General features: G+C 55.8%; 1 protein-coding gene across 1 annotated transcript in view; it reads left to right on the top strand.

The window, feature by feature from the left end:
* Window positions 1-12,833, top strand: part of BICRA (BRD4 interacting chromatin remodeling complex associated protein) — a 77,245-nt gene extending 64,412 nt beyond the window's left edge. Inside the window, exons 8-15 of the mRNA XM_090260334.1 lie at window positions 7,009-7,641; window positions 7,802-7,982; window positions 8,242-8,351; window positions 8,781-8,842; window positions 9,885-10,033; window positions 10,150-10,244; window positions 10,424-10,526; window positions 10,868-12,833. Coding sequence (XP_090116460.1) covers window positions 7,009-7,641; window positions 7,802-7,982; window positions 8,242-8,351; window positions 8,781-8,842; window positions 9,885-10,033; window positions 10,150-10,244; window positions 10,424-10,526; window positions 10,868-11,967 — 2,433 coding nt within the window. The 3' untranslated portion in view covers window positions 11,968-12,833. The remainder of the gene's footprint in view (window positions 1-7,008; window positions 7,642-7,801; window positions 7,983-8,241; window positions 8,352-8,780; window positions 8,843-9,884; window positions 10,034-10,149; window positions 10,245-10,423; window positions 10,527-10,867) is intronic.
* The last annotated feature ends 4,201 nt before the right edge of the window (window positions 12,834-17,034 follow it).

Below are 17,034 nucleotides of genomic sequence, written 5' to 3'. Positions count from 1 at the left end.
TTACGTTTTATAAGCAAGGCTGCAAAGAACGACTGTACAGCTACCTCTTTGAAGGATAAGTTCTTACAAAGGAGCTTGCTGCGTCTGAGAGCGTGTGCGTTTGTAGTTTTTGACAGGTATTGCCAAATTGCCCTCCGTGGCGTATAAATTGTTTTCTCCTTTATCACCGATGCATGATCTAGGTCTGTTTTCATGCAGCCTCAGCAATGTAGTGAACGTGGCCAATGTGGTAGGCGAAAAATTATTTCTGGTTTTTATTTGCATTTCTTTTACTGTGAATGAGGCTGGGCAGGCTTTCATAGGTTTAGAACCATTTGTGTTTTCTGTGGTGCTGTCTGTTCCTACCCTTTGCCATTTTAACATTTGGGGTATCGGTCATTTTCTTGTTGGTTTGTAGAAACTCTTTACATATTAGGAAATTTAGCTGTTGTCTCATATGGGTCGTAGGCATGAGAAGTTAGGGAGAGCCAACTCCCTTTTATTCTGGGGGGGGGGGTGTGTATTATACTCATTCGAAAGGACCAGTGGATAGGTAGATTGTGGTAGGAAGGAAGAGGAGGGAAAAGCGTCAGCGAGGTCCCGGGTGGCAGAAATCAGCTGGGCTTTGGCCTCAAACAGCCATGATTTCACTCTTGTGTGATTTCAGTGCCATGTGACTTGAAGCAACCAGTTTGATCATTCCATCGGCAGATGTTTGCGGAGAGTGGGACATTTAGTATGTGCCAGGCCCTGTGCTGACCCTGAGCAAGCCCCTGGCACTGCTGAACCTTGATCTGTATTTGCTATTATTGTTATTTTGGCCTTTGTTGTTATTGGACAGGACATGGGGTCACGAGGGAATCAGGTCATCTCTACACAGGGAAGAGAAACAGGTGGGAAGAGGGGTGGGGGGGACAAGGGGCACCTGGTCTGTGAGAGACCCAGGCTGGAAACGCTGTCTCTAGAGTGGGTCATGCCAGGCCTGGGTCCCTCCGCCAAGTCGCTTCCCCCCTTCGAGCCTCCCGCCTCAGCTGGACATGGGGCTGGCCGAGTCCCTCCTCCTGCACGCTGAGGCAGAGAGCCAGGCCAGAGCACATTTGTCCTGTGCCACCTCAGTGTGTTACCCTGCAGACACACCTGCTGTGTGCCGGGAGCTTGTCTACACCCCTCCGCGGGAGCCCGACCACCCCAGGTGACCAGTACTGAGGAGGTTCTTGCAATAAAGGACTTGGAGAGTTAAAATGGAGACAGTGTAAATGAATTCCAGGAGGACAGAGTTTTGTCTGTTTTGTCCCCGAGGCGTCCCCAGCACCTGGACGGTGCCTGGCACACAGCGGACACCCGGTGAGCGTTTCTTAAATAAAGGACTGGGGGACGGGCCCAGCTGCCGAAGGGCACCGCCCTGTGCTGGTGCGCCCCCGTGAGGTCAATGGGAGAGCGTGATGGTGGCCAGGGGGTGTGGCTCGGAAGCCACTGTCTGGGAGAATCGTGAGTGGTCATCAGGGGCAGGGACTCTGGATCCCCGACTCTGCCACTGTAGGCTCTGTGCCTCAGTTTCCTTACCTGTAAAATGAGGAAAATGCTAATAGTACCTACCTCACGGGCTTGTTGTGAGGGGCAAAGGAAGTATGTAAAGTGCTTGAAGAGGGGGGCCTGTTGGGAAGCCCTACAACGTGAAAGACAGGCAAGCTGTCTGTCAAGGGCCCAGAGCAAGCGTTTCCAGCTTGGCGGGTCTCTGCCATTACAGGCATCCTCCCCCCCCCCCCCCATGGCGATACTTTCCCAGCTGTGTCCACAGTGGATGACTGAAACTGTGGATAGTGTGTGTGTGTGTTTCTTCTTAAAAGATCTTACTTATTTTAGAGAGAGTGAAAGGGAGGAAGAAAGAGAGGGAGAGAAACATCAGTGTGTGGTTGCCTCTCGCGCTCCCCCAACTGGGGATCTGACCCACAACCCAGGCGTGTGCCCTGACTGTTAATCGAACCCGCGACCCTTTGGTTTGCAGGCCGGCGCTCAATCCACTGAGCCACACCAGCCAGGGCTGTTTTCTCTTATACAGACATATGTATGATAAAGTTTCATTTGTAAATTAGGCACAGTAAGCAATTAACAACAATAACATAAAAGTTATGTGCCTGTGGCATTATTAAGTAAAATAAGAGCGCCTTGGACATAGGCATTGGTAAGCGTTGTGATGCCGCAGACAGGTGATCTGGTAAAAATGGCTGCTGCGTGGCCGATGGGCAGGGAGTGCAGACAACATGGACTTGCTGAGCAAAGGCATGATTCACACCCCAGGCAGGACAGAGCAGGATAGAAGGAGATTTGTCACGTTCCTCCATTTAAACTTAGGAATTTTTTTTTCTGGAATTTTCCTCTTAATATTTTCAGACTGTCGTTAACCGAAACTGTGGAAAGCAAAACCTCAGATAAAGGAGACTATCGTGTATCACAAGAGCAGCTATAGGCCATACATAAATGAATCTGTGTTCCAATAAAACTTTATTGATGGACACTGTAACTTGAATTTCATATAGTTTTCACAAGTCTCAAAATATTATTCTTTTGATTTTTTTTTTTTAAACCATCTAAAAATGTAAAACTATTCGTACCTTGTGGGCCATACAAAAATGCCTGCCAAGCAGGGTGGCAGGCCACATTTGACCCAGGGGCCGTGGTTTGCTGACCCTTTTCATATCATTTGTTTCATGATTTATTCATTCAGTCCTTTATTCATGACAACTTAAGGTGGTTTCCCATGTAATTGTTAACAAACAATGCTCACAGATATATATATATATATTTAATGCTCTTCTGAGGATATGTTTATTGATTTTAGAGCGAGGAAGGGAGACAGAGAGAAACATCGATGTGTGACAGAGAAACATCTATCCGTTGCTTTCCATATGCACCCCGACCGGGGATTGAACCCTCAAACCCACATCCCTTTGGTGTACGGGACGATGCTCTAACTACCTGAGCTCCCCGGCTGGGGCCGATGTTTATAACATCCTTTACCCAGGCTTTGTACATGTGTACGAAGATAACTGGGGGGCAAATTTCTAGAAATGGAATTGCTGGATCAGAGGATCAGACGGTGTGCCCGCTTTCCAAACACTTTATAGAAAGCACCAGCCTGGCTGCTCCTCCACGAGGTTTGTGCTGTGAGGGCTTTTCCCCCGCAGCTTCACGGACCCCAGATCTGCAGCCGGCCAGCTCCCCGCCAGGCCAGCGAACACCTCCTTCCTGCATGCTCCTCTGATTCTGTGTGAAGCTGAGCGTCTTGCCATCCACACAGGGGCACTTAGAACCTCTCGGTGTACAGTTCACTTGTGTGGTAGATTTTATTTTTGTTTATTTATTTTATTTTTTATTTTTTAATTGTTCTATTACAGTTGTCCCAATTTTTCCCCCATTGCTCTCTAGTGCCCCGCCCCCACTCCCACAGTCACTCCCCCCCTCTTGTCCATGTCCCTGGGTCATTTATACATGTTCCCTGACCAGACCCTTTCCCTTCTTACCCCCCTTCTCCTGCTCCCCCCTCCCTGCTGGTGTGTGGTAGTTTTTAAAAAATGATTATAAAAATAACTTCGCGCTTATTTAAAGAGTTTAGAAAATACGCAAAAGAACAGAGAAGAAAAAGAAATCACCCACAATCCCACTGTACAGAAGCTGCTGATAATGTTTTTGATAGGAAAATTTTTTCGGCCTATTTTCTTCCCATTCATGGAAATTTTTTTTTTTAATTAGGTATTATTTCATAGGGTTCCATCATTGGAAAGCATTTTACTTTTAAAGTACGGGGGAAGTGCCTGCCCCATGCCTGCGTGCCCAGCCACGGTCCCTCCAGTTAGCCACGGTGACTTCGTTGTGTGTATCTTTGTACATGTCCAGCCCAGTGCACGTGTGGGTTCACGTTTCTCTTCCATTGCTCTCTGCCCAGAAGCTAGCGAATTCCAGTCGGCCCTCCATATCCACAGGTTCTACATCCACGAATTCAACCAACCGCAGACTGAAACTGTTCAGGGAGGAAGTTTTCCAGAAAGTTGGCCCCTCAACGATACCGTAAAATAACTATTTACGTAGCATTTACACTGCATTAGACATTGTAAGTTACCATATGTGGGAGGCTCTGCACAGGTTCTATACAAATACTACGACATTTTGTATAAGGGACTCGAATATGTGTGGGTTTTGGTATCTGGGGGTTCCTGTAACCAGTCCCCGTTCCCCCAGTGAGTGCTGTATCGGTTCAGGTGTTGGCGCTCCCACACAGCGGCAGTCAGCAGCTTGTTCGCGTGTCATTTCCCACAGGAGCAGGTGTATCCGTCTGGCCGCTTCCCAGAAGCCTGTGTGCCGGGTCAAAGCAAATGTGCGCTTACAATCTGGGTCGCTGCTGTCAGCTTGCATTCCTCTGCAGTCGTAGCACATTGTGTCAGTTGAGACCCCCACGGACAATACGTGAGAGTGTCTTTATGGGACATGTGGCTTATTCGTCGTGGGATGAGTGGAAATGGTTCCATAGGGTGCTTTCAGGTGAACTTGAGCATCTCTTGAAATACTTGAGCCATTTGAGTTTTGTTTGGTGTGCGCTGCCTGGTCATATCCTTCACCCTGTTTTTCTCTCTTTTTTTTCTTAGTGATTTCTAGAGCCTCTTTACATATGAGAGAGAGAACTTTGTGCTATAACTTGCAGATATTTCCCCCAGTATATCATTCGGCTTTTTACTTTGTAGTATGTGTGTGTGTGTTTGTCTCTGCATTTTTAAAAAATAATTTATTTATTTTTAGAGAGAGGGGAAAGGAGAAAGAGAGGGAGAGAAATATCACTGTGTGGTTGCCTCTCACGCGCCCCCAGCTGGGGACCTGACGTGCAACCTAGTTATGTGTCCTGACTGGGAATCGAACCAGCAACACTTTGTTCGCAGGCCAACGCTCAATCCACTGAGCCACACCAGCCAGGGTTCTTGTCTCTGCATTTTTAATCAGGGCCTATTTAAATTTATTTTTTGATTTCGGTATTTTTAAACTTCATTTTAAAATCATTTAAAGTACGTGCAAAGTTGCAAAACTAGCACAAAGCACTCTTGGGAGTTCTTTACTCTTTAACCAGATGTATTAGTTCTGTATCGCTGTGTAACAAATTACCCCAAAACTTAGCTGCTTAAAACAACCCCCATTAATGTATCTCAGGCAGTTTCTAAGGAGCAGGGGTCTTGGCAGCGGCAGCTGGAGGGTTCGGGCCCGCCATCTCTCGTGAGGGCAAAATGTGACCCAGGGCCGCAGCTGTGCCCTCGGGTGGCTATTGTCAGGAGGCCTCAGCTCTGCTCTGCGGGGGCCTCTGTGAGGCATAGCTCATCACACACTGCACGGTGGCTGCCACCAAAGTGAACGATCCAACCGGAAGAGAGGCTGTGTCCAAGAATGGAAGCCATGGTCTTTTTGATGACCTAACCTTGGAAGTAATGTATGACCACTTTGGCCGAATTCTGTTGGTCACGGAGACCAACCTGGGTAGTGTCAGGGGAGACTGAATGCGAGGAGGTGGCATCTCGGGGGGCGGGGCCAGCTCAGAAGCTGGCTGCCACACCCAGCTTGCGAACTGTAAATACTTAGCTGCATTCCCTTCATTCTTAGCTCTCTCCGTAGCACCCTCCTGTCCCCCCACCCCCGCCCCAAGTCGCTTGAGAAACAATTGCAGATATCAGCCTCCTTTACCCTTTAATATTTTAGTAGAGTATTTCAGCCCTTAGGAGCAAGAACAGTCTCTTACCTGGCTGTAGCAGATACGTTCAAATTCAGCACATTTAGCCCAGAGACAGCACCGTTGCCTGACCCGCTGTCTGAGGTGCAGTTCAGCCGAGTGTCCAGCCATCACACGCTCTGTTCTTATTTCTCTCGGCGTCCCAGCGCCCTGCGTCCCAGCGCCTGCGCTGGCCTTGCGTTTAGGGAGGCGCAGGGCGGGCCAGCTCTCCTCTCCTGGCTCACCAGCTCCTCAGCTGTTTGAGGCCCTTTGCGTTGGTTTCCTCTTTTCTCTCCTGTAAATACTCGCACAGTGGAGAGCCCGTGACCAGCCTGACCGCTTACGACAGACGCGCTTGAGGGCCGAGGCGCTGTAGCTGCGGCGTGTTGCAGGCACGGTTGCCGTGTCTGGATCTCATTTGCAAGTCCGGTGCATGCGCACCCACCAGTCGTGTGTGCACACACATGCCCATGCCTGCGGGCTCTTACGGCTCCTAGGTGGGCATGAGCCCCGATCCCCCGGCACACGGAGGCAGAGGCCCTGACAGTTGGCATGGGGCCTGGATTCACAGGCAGGCGTCCTTCCTTTTCCTCGGTTCCCTGGGTCCCCTGTCCCCACTGTGCCCTCTGTGGCCGTCAGCCCCGCCCGGGGACACAGCCTAAGGGGTCTATGCTGGTGTCAGTTTTCCTTGGTTCGCTAGACAGTCAGGCCAGGGTTGGCTGCTGGGATGCTGCCCCACCGGCCGCCTCCTTCCCCCTCGCTGCTTGTGCTCACGCTCCTTGGCCCCTGCCTGCCCGCTGGACAGCTGGTGTGGTGTCGCCTGCTGCTTCCTCTGCTGCTGCCCCCAAACGCTGCAGAGCTCGCCTTCGTCTGGGGGGATTGGGGAGGCGGGCGTATGGGGAGGGCAGAGGGCAGAGGTGCGGAGGGGATGAGGTTCAGGAAGGTATGGGAGGTGAGGCAGGGGATGAGGTGGGGACAGGTGCAGGGCTGAGGCAGGGGATGAGGTGGGGGACAGGTGCAGGGCTGAGGCAGGGGATGAGGTGGGGACAGGTGTAGGGCTGAGGTGGGGGACAGGTGCAGGGATGAGGTGGGGACAGGTGCAGGGCTGAGGTGGGGAGTTGAGAAACAGGATAGCTGCTATCATGGTGGTATTCTTCCAGGACAGGGTTTGCTAGGAAGGGTGGTTTCTGGTGGGAGTGGCCGGGGTCCCCAGTGTCTTGGGGCAGTGGGAGCCAAGGTTGGTTCTGACCCTTGCCCCCTCCCCTCTGCCTCCCTCCCCTGCCCAGATCCCAGCAGCGGCTCCACTGAAGGGCCCAGGCCCCTCCTCGTCCCCATCACTACCTCACCAGGCCCCTCTGGGAGACAGTCCCCACCTGCCTTCCCCACACCCCGCCCGACCCCCTTCACGCCCACCCTCCCGCCCCCACTCCCGTCCACCCTCCCAGCCGCAGAGCTTGTCCCGCCCACCCTCAGAACCCACTCTGCACCCTTGCCCCCCACCCCAGGCCGCCCCCACTCTGCCTGGCATCTTTGTCATCCAGAACCAGCTCGGCGTCCCCCAACCTGCCAGCACCCCTGCCCCCACTGCCCCAGGCCCACCCCAGCCCCCGCTGCGACCCTCTTCCCAGCCCCCAGAGGGGCCGCTGCCCCCAGCCCCCCACCTCCCTCCTGCCTCCACCTCCTCTGTCGTGGCCTCCTCCGAGACGCCCACCAGGCTGCCAGCCCCCACGCCGCCTGACTTCCAGCTGCAGTTCCCACCCAGCCAAGGGCCCCACAAGTCCCCCACGCCCCCTCCAACCCTCCATATGGTCCCTGAGCCCACGGCACCCCCCCCACCGCCTCCTCGGACCTTCCAGATGGTGACCACCCCCTTCCCGGCGCTGCCCCAGCCGAAGGCTCTTCTGGAGAGATTCCACCAGGTAATCCAGGCAGGGACTGGCCCCACTGCATGCTCCAGAAGCCCCCAGCCCTCCCCACTGTAGTCTGATTGGAGCCCCTCCCACTTCACCCCCAGCCCTGGTGCCTGGCTGCCCCTTCTAGCGGGTGCCCCCCACCCCTCAACCACCTGTCCCTCCTCAGGTGCCGTCCGGAATCATTCTCCAGAGCAAGGCTGGGGGACCCCCCGCTGCCCCACAGACCTCCGCCGGCCTGGGGCCCCTCGCCAGCCCCGCAGCCTCTGTGCTGGTCAGCGGGCAGGCCCCCTCCGGGACCCCCGCTGCCCCCGGCCATGCCCCTGCCCCGGCACCCATGGCCACCGCAGGTAGGGGAGAGGTAGCCCGTGAAGGAAAGATGGGGGCCTGCAGGGGGGTGGGGGGCTGAGCTGTGGAACCAAGGGGCTGCTCAGACTTCATGGGCCAGGGAAGGTGGAGGAGGAAGGGCTCTCTCCCAGATCCCAGGGCTGGTGGGGCCACTGAGAGCAAGAAACCTCTGGGGTGCAGGCTTGGGTTGGGGGTCACGTGTGAGGGAGGGGCCTCTGCCAGTGACCTCTGAGCCCTGTTTGCCCCTACCCCTGCCCCCAGGCCTCCCTCCTCTGCTTCCTGCCGAGAGCAAAGCTTTTGCCAGCAACCTCCCAACCCTGAGTATGGCCAAGGCCGCTGCATCCGTGCCAGGGAAGCCCTCTGGGCTGCAGGTAAGGGGCCGCCAGAGCGGGGCCGGGGCCAGCAGGTCAGGGGGGCTGACGGACGGACAGGCGGATAAGGCAAATCCAGACGGTGGGTCAGACAGCAGGACAGTCGGGCAGTGGGCACACGAGAGACTGAGACCATTGGTCAGAGACCCCGTGGGGAGCGGGGAGGGCGCACCAGACGTGCCCCCGGTGTCCCTTCAGCAGGCGGGCGGAGGCCGAGAGACCCACACAGGGAAGGGGCTGGAGGGGACCCTGGCTGAGGGCCTGCCTGCCTGTCATCCTCTCCTCGCCATGTCCCCACCTGGACCCAGCCCAGGTGTTCCCCGCAGGGCCGTGGGGGAGAGGGCGACCCCTCCTGTCTGTGTCACAGTCTGGGGGAGAAAGAGGTTCAGGTCACCAAGGGACCCCCCTCACCCCCCTTTCTCCCCACAGTATGAGAGCAAGTTGAGCGGCCTGAAGAAACCACCTCCACTTCAGCCCAGCAAAGAAGCCTGGTGAGTGGCAGCGCCGTCCTTGTCCTTGGGTTTCCCGCCCGCATTCCGCCCCCTGCTTCCCACAGACCTGGGAGGGGGCGTGAGGAGCACCCTGCAGAGAGGCAAGCAGCAGAATCCCTGCTCACCCTGTGGTTTCCCAGTGCTGTTTCCCTCGCATGCCCTCAGTCTCCCCCTCTGGACAATGAGGTGGTGACGGTCATGACAACCAGCTGATGGGTGAGGATTTGGTGAGACCGTGCTGAGCACTCATGGGGCACCGCTAGGTTGGCGACTTCAGCAGGAGGCACGGGTGCGCCCTCCCGGTCATTGCTGCACCCTCGGCTTGGGGCTGGGGTCTGGAGGAGTAGGTGGAGGGACTGGCGTTTGAGTGGACAGATAGATGGCTCTTTGGGTGGGTGGGGGGATGGGTGTTTTAGGTGGGCAGGTGGGTAGATGGTAGATGTTTGCCTGCCTTCTCTGCCCTCCTCCCACCAAGAGTATTGATCAAGTGCTCACTCATGGCCCAGTCCTGGGCTGGGTTCTGGGAATGCGGGACAGGCCCAGTCCTGCCCCTGTGGTGCGTGGGGGCCGCTGCTCTTCAGCACAGGCTGGGGGCTGTCACACAGTAAAGAGCCACAACTCGCTGTAGCAGGTGCTTGTGAGAGCAGAGGATTTTAGGTACCAGGCCAGCGGCCAGTCGGGCCCCGGCAGCGTGGGGCCGTGCTGACCCCTGGTGGCGAGAGACGGGATAGCACGGGGGACGCGTTTCGGCCTCCGGCACCTGACCCCCGCCTCCGCTTCTTCCTCCGTTTTGGGGGGAGGCACTTCACCTTTGGGGCCTGGGTTTCCTCGTATGCGAAATGGGGACAATGAAAGCACCTACGTTCGTGGGGTGTCACCAGAGGGTCGGTGAGACAGACCAAGCGCAGCAACTGCTGCCAGCGCCTGCTTCCCAAGTGCTCTCTTCCCCCTGCTCGTTTCGGCTTCGGGGCCTGGGGCTCCGGGGCCTCTCCTGGCCTCACCGCCCCCCGTGCGTCTGTGGTCTCTCCTCACCCGCCCCCAGTTTCCTGGAGCATTTGCACAAACATCAGGGCTCCGTCCTGCACCCGGACTACAAGACGGCCTTCCCCTCCTTCGAGGATGCCCTGCATCGCCTCCTGCCCTACCACGTCTACCAGGGCGCCCTCCCCTCCCCCAACGACTACCACAAAGGTAAGGCCTCCGGGGACTGCCCCAGCCTGTCCCTGCCGTGCCGAGGAGGTGGCCAGGCACCTGCTCCTCAGTGCGCCCCAAGTCTGTGCCCCTGGCCCTCTGCTCTCCCTCCGCAGTGGACGAGGAGTTTGAGACCGTCTCCACGCAGCTGCTGAAACGCACCCAGGCCATGCTCAACAAGTACCGCCTCCTGCTCCTGGAGGAATCCCGGGTAGGGTGGCTGCCACGTCCCTCCCCGGGGACCCTGGCCTGCCCCCTCGGAAGGAGTCGGGGGGCGGCGGCTGGCAGTCAGATCACAAGGAGGACCGTTGGGAACCCGCTCCCAACCCCTTGGGTTACTCGCATCCCTTCCCTCCCGGCTTCTTCACTTGCCCATTTCTCTCCCCTCAGAGGGTGAGCCCCTCGGCGGAGATGGTGATGATTGACCGGATGTTCATTCAGGAGGAGAAGACCACCCTCGCCTTGGACAAGCAGCTGGCGAAGGAGAAGCCTGGTGAGAGGGGAGAGGACAGAAGGGAAGGGGGAAGTGTCCCCATCTCCCTCCATTGAGACTGGGGGCAGAGTGGGCGTGGCCTTGCCTGACTCCGCCCCCGGGCGGGGGAGGTGCCCTGCGTGCGCGGTGGGGCTCCCTGCGAACTGAGTTCCTCTTCCTCTGTCACCGCCGCCCCTGCGGGAATTCGGGAATCGCTGAAAGGGTCGCAGTGAACCAGGGGCTTAGCCTGAGCCTGGGGGATAGTAGTTGCTCAGTGTGCCCCCGCGCCTCTCCGCTCTGTCTGCACAGGCGGCCTGTGCATTCTCTAACCCCCGTGGGTCTTCTTGGCCTTTCTCCTACAGATGAGTACATGTCTTCCTCCCGCTCGCTCGGCCTCCCTGTCACAGCCTCTTCCGAGGGACATCGGCTCCCCGGCCAGGGCCCCCCGCCCTCCTCAGCGTCCGTGGCGCCCGCCCAGCCCCCTCTGCACCTGCCCACCAAGCTGGTGATCCGGCATGGCGGGGCGGGCGGCTCCCCGTCCGTGACCTGGGCCCGCGCGTCCTCCTGCCTGTCCTCGTCCTCGTCCTCCGCCGCCTCGTCCCTGGATGCCGACGAGGATGGCCCGATGCCCTCCCGCAGCCGCCCGCCCATAAAGACCTACGAGGCCCGAAGCCGCATCGGCCTCAAGCTCAAGATCAAGCAGGAGGCTGGGCTCAGCAAGGTTGTGCACAACACGGCCCTGGACCCGGTGCACCAGCCGCCGCCGCTGCCCCACGCCGCCCTCAAGGCGGCTGAGCCCCCGCCCCGGCCCCCGCCGCCCCCGCAGACGACCGGCCAGATGAACGGCACCGTGGACCACCCGCCGCCCCCAGCCACGGACCGCAAGCCGCCGGCCCCGGCCCCACATTGCCCCCGCCTGCCCCTGCGGAAGACCTACCGCGAGAACGTGGAGGCCCTGGGCAGCGGCGCAGCCGAGGGCGCCGTGGCGGGCAGGGCCCGGGGCAGCAGTCCAGCGCCGCTGCCCACCAAAGTGGACGAGGCCACCAGCGGGCTGATCCGCGAGCTGGCTGCGGTGGAGGACGAGCTGTACCAGCGCATGCTGAAGGGGCCCCCGCCCGAGGCCACGGCCAGTGGGGGGCAGGGCAGCGGCAGCCGGGACCCCGGCTGGGAGGCACCCCCACTGCCCCCCGCCAAGCGGCGCAAGTCCGAGTCCCCCGACGTGGACCAGGCCAGCTTCTCCAGCGACAGCCCACAGGACGACACGCTCACTGAGCACCTCCAGAGCGCCATCGACAGCATCCTGAACCTCCAGCAGGCCCCCGGCCGGACACCCGCCCCCCAGTTCCCCCATGCTCCCCCGGCGGCCGTCACGCCCGCCTCCCCGGCCCCTCTGCACAGGCCGGAGGCCTACCCACCCTCCAGTCACAACGGCGGCCTCGGCGCCAGGACGTTGAACAGATAACACCGGGCTGGCCTGCCCTTCCCTGTCCCCTCGCTCCGTGCGGACGCCAGGGGCGGCTGGGCGTCTGACCTCAGCCTCCTGGGGGACACGAGCCGGGGATCCCCTTATTTTTCTTGCCTAAGTTATTTGAGTCACAAAGGCCTCCTCTCCCACCATCTGCTTCAGCTGGGTTGTTGGGCGGGGGTCGCGGATTTAGGGGAGGGGGCTATAAATGTAAAATGTCCCCTGCCAAAGGAGCGGTAAACCTGGTGTGTCATTTCCCATTTCTTCCCACCTCCTGCTACACTCCACCCCTCCTTCCGGGGGACATGCGTGTGTTTGCCAGGGATGGGGGCGCGCTGATTGTTCCCACTGCTCTCGGGTGTCCCGGTACCAGGCTCCTCTGGCTTCAGGCATCCGTGCCTCGAGGGCGTTTAGCCTCAACACCGCCCCCAACAGGTCGTAAAGGAAGCGCAGGGAAGGGGCGCTGTGAGCCAGGATCGCAGGCCCTGCCTAGGGCCCCTGCCACATCCCTGTGTGTGCGTCCAGCTCCTTGTCCTGTGTCCCTGTGTGTGTGTGTGTGTGTGTGTGTGTGTGTGTGCTGGAGTGAGCAAGAGAGATTTCCAACCCTCCCGTCCCTCAAATGAAATCCGAGCACCTCCAAAACCGGAAACCGAGGTCTTCCTCCCACCCGTCCCAACCAGTCTTCCCTCTGTTCTTCCTGTCGCCAGCCACCCGCGCCAGATTTTGAAATCTCGGAGACAAAACTAGTACTGTAAGATAAATTTTTTTGTACTGTATTTATTGTGTATAACAATTTTTTTAAAGGAGAATTCTGTACATTTAGAACTCTTGTAAATTAAAAGCCGATCCTTTTTTTAAAACTATTGATGCCCCCTCAGCCCCTCTGCTTTTGGGTCTTGGGGGGTGGAGTCTGGGGGTTGGGGCGAGGTCTGGATGGGGAGGGGGGCGGGGGGCTTACTCCACATATATTTGTTAAGCACCTACTGGGTGCCAGGCCCTGTTCCAGGCAAAGGGGTGCAGCGTGAACCAGGCAAACGGAAATCCCTGCCCTGGGAGCGGGGCGGGGCGGGGCGGGGGGGGGGCGGGGCGGACTTAGTGGAGGAGGAAGACAGCGAACACCTCAAACAGGCAATTTTTAAAAGAAATTCCCATCTCCCTACCTCCTCCCCTTTGGCAACCATCAGCTTGCTCTCTTTATCTCTGGGCTCTTTCTGCTTTCTTTTGTTTATTTGTATATTTTGTCTTCTTTGCAATTTCTTATTCACGCTAATGTTCTATGGTCTCCTAGAATATGAAATTAGCGAATGCTTCGAGCCTCTGGTCACATTTTTGTCCAGTGATGAATCTATCACCTTGTTTTATGTGTGTTTCTGTTTAAAGACATCTTATTAATATGTATCGTTGCTTCGTTAACGGCACTATAACTCACATCTGAAGAAGTTCATCCAATATACTTATTATCTCCAAAGGGCCCATCACAGCCTCTTGTGCTTAGGAACACCAGCAAGCATTAAGCACCGCGCTTGGGGACCGGGTGTGTGTGTGTGCGCGCGGGGGTGGGGGTGGGCGAGAGGCAAGATCACAGGGTACAAAGGGGGCTTATCGTGTATGACCTTGGGCTTCCAGGTGACGACTGCTCATAGGGCTGTGAGCTGACAGGGTCCCCAGGCGCCCTCTGGTGGCCGCTTTCGGAACAGACGCGAGGGTGGAATCGGAGCCCTGCGAGATCCCTGCCACAGTCCAGGTGGGCGGTGGCGGCTGGACTCGAGTGATGTGCGCGCTCTCTGCAAGCCCCTGCGGGTGTTTGTGATGGGGAAGCTGATACATGGGGTCTCCTAGAGATGATCCCCCCTGCCTAGCTACACACTTACTTTTCCCACGTACAAAATAAAGCGCTGACAGAGAGCAGCAGTTCTAAACATCTTTGGATTCCCGCGTGCTCTGGGAAGACCCCACACGGCCACGCAAAAGTTTGCTAGTGATTTCCACGGGCTCCAGGGCCTCAGTTCTGGGAGGCTGGCTTCACGCAGCCGGGGCCCAGGAACATGATGACTAACATTTGTGAAGCACAGCTTCCAGCCCTTCGCTGTATCTTGGTTCTGCTGTATGGGAATCCATAGCCCCATCTTGCCGGTGAGGAAACCTAGGCCTTGAGGGATGCAGTACATGGCAGGCTGGGCTACATGCTGTGCAGTCTAGCTGTGAGCTCACCATCTTCACCTCTACACACCCAGCTTCCAGGGAGTGGGGAAGGGAGACAATTGCAAGACCTTTGCAAGGGGGCTGCTCAGGAGATAGAGACCCCCCTCACCTGGCCCCTGGGAAAGGGACCCAAATTGACCTTCGTTCTTACAAAGAGTAAGGCTGACATGCCTCCAACACCCCGGCTCGGTTGGAAACTACTCTGTCCAGCAGAGGTTTCATGACCACAGCGGAACAAACTTACCTAGGACACTATTTTGTCTCGGGGGTAGGGAGGCGGCTATTCCCTCTAGTGGAGAAAGCACAAGACCTCCGTCCCTCATGTTTTTTATTGAGGAGGGTATGCATGGGAGATACAAGGTCAAAATTCATAAATCATCAATAACTTTTAGGCACTTGGATTATTACTGTTGACAATTACAGATTACAGATATTAATATAGAAGACGCAGTGACCAGTCTGTCAGGGTCTATTAAACATCTTGACACCACACTGGCATTAGGTGTAAGGCTTCATACATTCCTTGCTAGAGATCGTTTATAGTTAACTAAGAGATAAGAAAAGTAGAGCAAGTTCTAAAGCATAATAAGCATTCTTTAAGTTCAATTCCCATGGAAACCCTCTGAATGATTTTCGGTTATTTCTCCCGCACAGCTTTCTGTTGAGACTTAAAGACAAGCTGGGGTGGGGGAGGGGCAAGTCAGGCTCACGGGCGGGGTTGCAATTCCCGAAATCACAAGGAGTGGTCCCCCACAAAATAGAACCTTGGGGACCAGACTTGTTAGATACTGTTCCCAGGTCCTGGGAGCAGCTCAGTGGGTGTCTGTGGGGTCCACTTTACCGCAGTGGAGCCATCTGGAAAAACAGGCCCAGAAGGGTGACCTCAGGGCCCAAGTAACCTGGGCCCAGAAGAGGATTGGAACCCAAGACTGGCATGAGTTCAAAGTTCATCAAGTAACTCCAAGGCTCACTGGCTGCCTTCTCCATGTTTTTTTTTTTTTTTTTTTAATTGTGGTAAAATACATTTAACATAAAATTTACCATTTTGGCCCTGGCTGCTGTGGCTCAGTGGATTGAGCGTCGGCCTTCGAGCCAAGTGTCGCTGGTTCGATTCCCAGTCAGGGCACATGACTAGGTTGCACGTCAGGTCCCCAGTTGGGGGTGTGAGTGAGAGGCAACCACACAGTGATGTTTCTCTCTCTCTCTTTCTCCTTTCCCCTCTCTCTAAAAATAAAATAAAAAACAAACAAATAAATTATTTAAAAAAAATTTACGATTTTGTAAAGATTTGACTTATTTATTTTTTAGAGAGAGGGGAAGGGAGGGAGAGAGTGAGGGAGAGAAGCATCAATCAAAGGCCTCTCACACACCCCCAGCCAGGAATCTGGCCCACAACCCAGGCATGTGCCCTGACCAGGAATTGAACCAACAGCCTTTTGGTTTGTTGGATGACACACAACCCACTGAGCCACACCAGTCAGGGCAGCAGCTTAGCCATTTTTAAGTATAGAGTTCAGTGGCATTAAATACATTCACGTTGTGTAACCATCACCACCATCCATTCTCGTGATGTGTTTCATCCTGCAGAACTGAAACTCTGCCCCTTTAAACAATACCGCCCCTTCGTCCACCCCGCCCCAGCCCCTGGCAACCACCATTCCACTTTCTGCCTATGAATTTGACTGCTCCAAGCACCTCAAATGCGTGAAATCATACAGTATTTGTTTTTTCAGGACTGACTTATTATTGCACTTGGCATAACGTCTCCAAGGTCCATCCATGTTGTAGAATGTGCCAGAATTTCTCCATCCAGTTTTGACAGAGAGGGAAAGAAGGAGCTAGAAAAAAATTTGAACTTGCGCCTTGGAGAAGGGGCTCCAGAGGCTGAGAGGGCATCAGGGACACGGGAGGACACCGGGGACAGATCTCAGAGAGTCCCTGATTCTGAGAGCAGGGAGATGGTGAAACGGGACAGTAGTAGTGCTGGTTATTAGGGCCCAGAGAATATTTAATGAGGCAGGGTAATGTCCACCCGGGGGCTTTTCACTCCACTGACCCCTTTCTAGAAAAATGTCTGTAAATGCATGAAATGAAACCTGTAGGATTACAAGAGAAGCAATTATACCGAAATACAGTTCTCTGTTTATTAAGAAACCCACAAATCTGTGACATGCTCATAGGGGCTGCTATTCATCACACATTAATTACATAGAGCTAGCGGCGGGCCTGGGTGGTGCCGGGTAAACCAGCACCGGAAATCTTGTAAACGACCGAAATGCGATGAAAACATCAGTGATTCCTCCTGGCGACAGTGACATAGGCCTTGCTGATGCCACTGTGTCTCGTGGCTCACACTCATGAGTGAAGAAAACCCTGAATTTCAGTGGAAAGTCCAGAGGTTGTTATTTTTTCCAGGCCAAGTTCACAACCCTCCTGAATTTCACCTGAGAACAAATGGGGAAACTGAGGCTGAGAAGCTCTGGGACAGCCATGGAAGCAGGGCTCTGCCGTCAGGCAAGCTGGCTGCACTCCTTGTCATTTTACTCCTTGGGCCAGAGAGACTCAGCTTCCTTGTACCTCAACTTCCCCATTTCAGAAACAGGATTAATGACAATAGTATATGTAGAAGAGGACCTCGCCTCCTAGAGGGGAGGGAGATGGTCCATGCCAAGTTTTCAGCATAGAGCCTGGCTCCTATGGTCCTGTGAAATAAGACAGATGGGGAAACTGAGGCTCAGGGGGGCAAAGTCTCTTCCCTGCGCTTCTCCAGCAAGCAGGTAGCAGGGTTGGGATTTGACTGGGGCCGTCGGTGCCCTGTGTCGCACGCTGGGAGGAAAACCCAGCTCGGGGCCTGAATCAGTA

This window comes from Furipterus horrens, unplaced genomic scaffold (assembly GCF_987537825.1).
Source record: "Furipterus horrens unplaced genomic scaffold, mFurHor1.1.pri manual_scaffold_13, whole genome shotgun sequence".
Lineage (NCBI taxonomy): Eukaryota > Metazoa > Chordata > Mammalia > Chiroptera > Furipteridae > Furipterus > Furipterus horrens.
The sequence above is the reverse complement of the archived record's forward strand: the minus strand, read 5'-3'. Positions and strand labels throughout refer to the sequence as shown.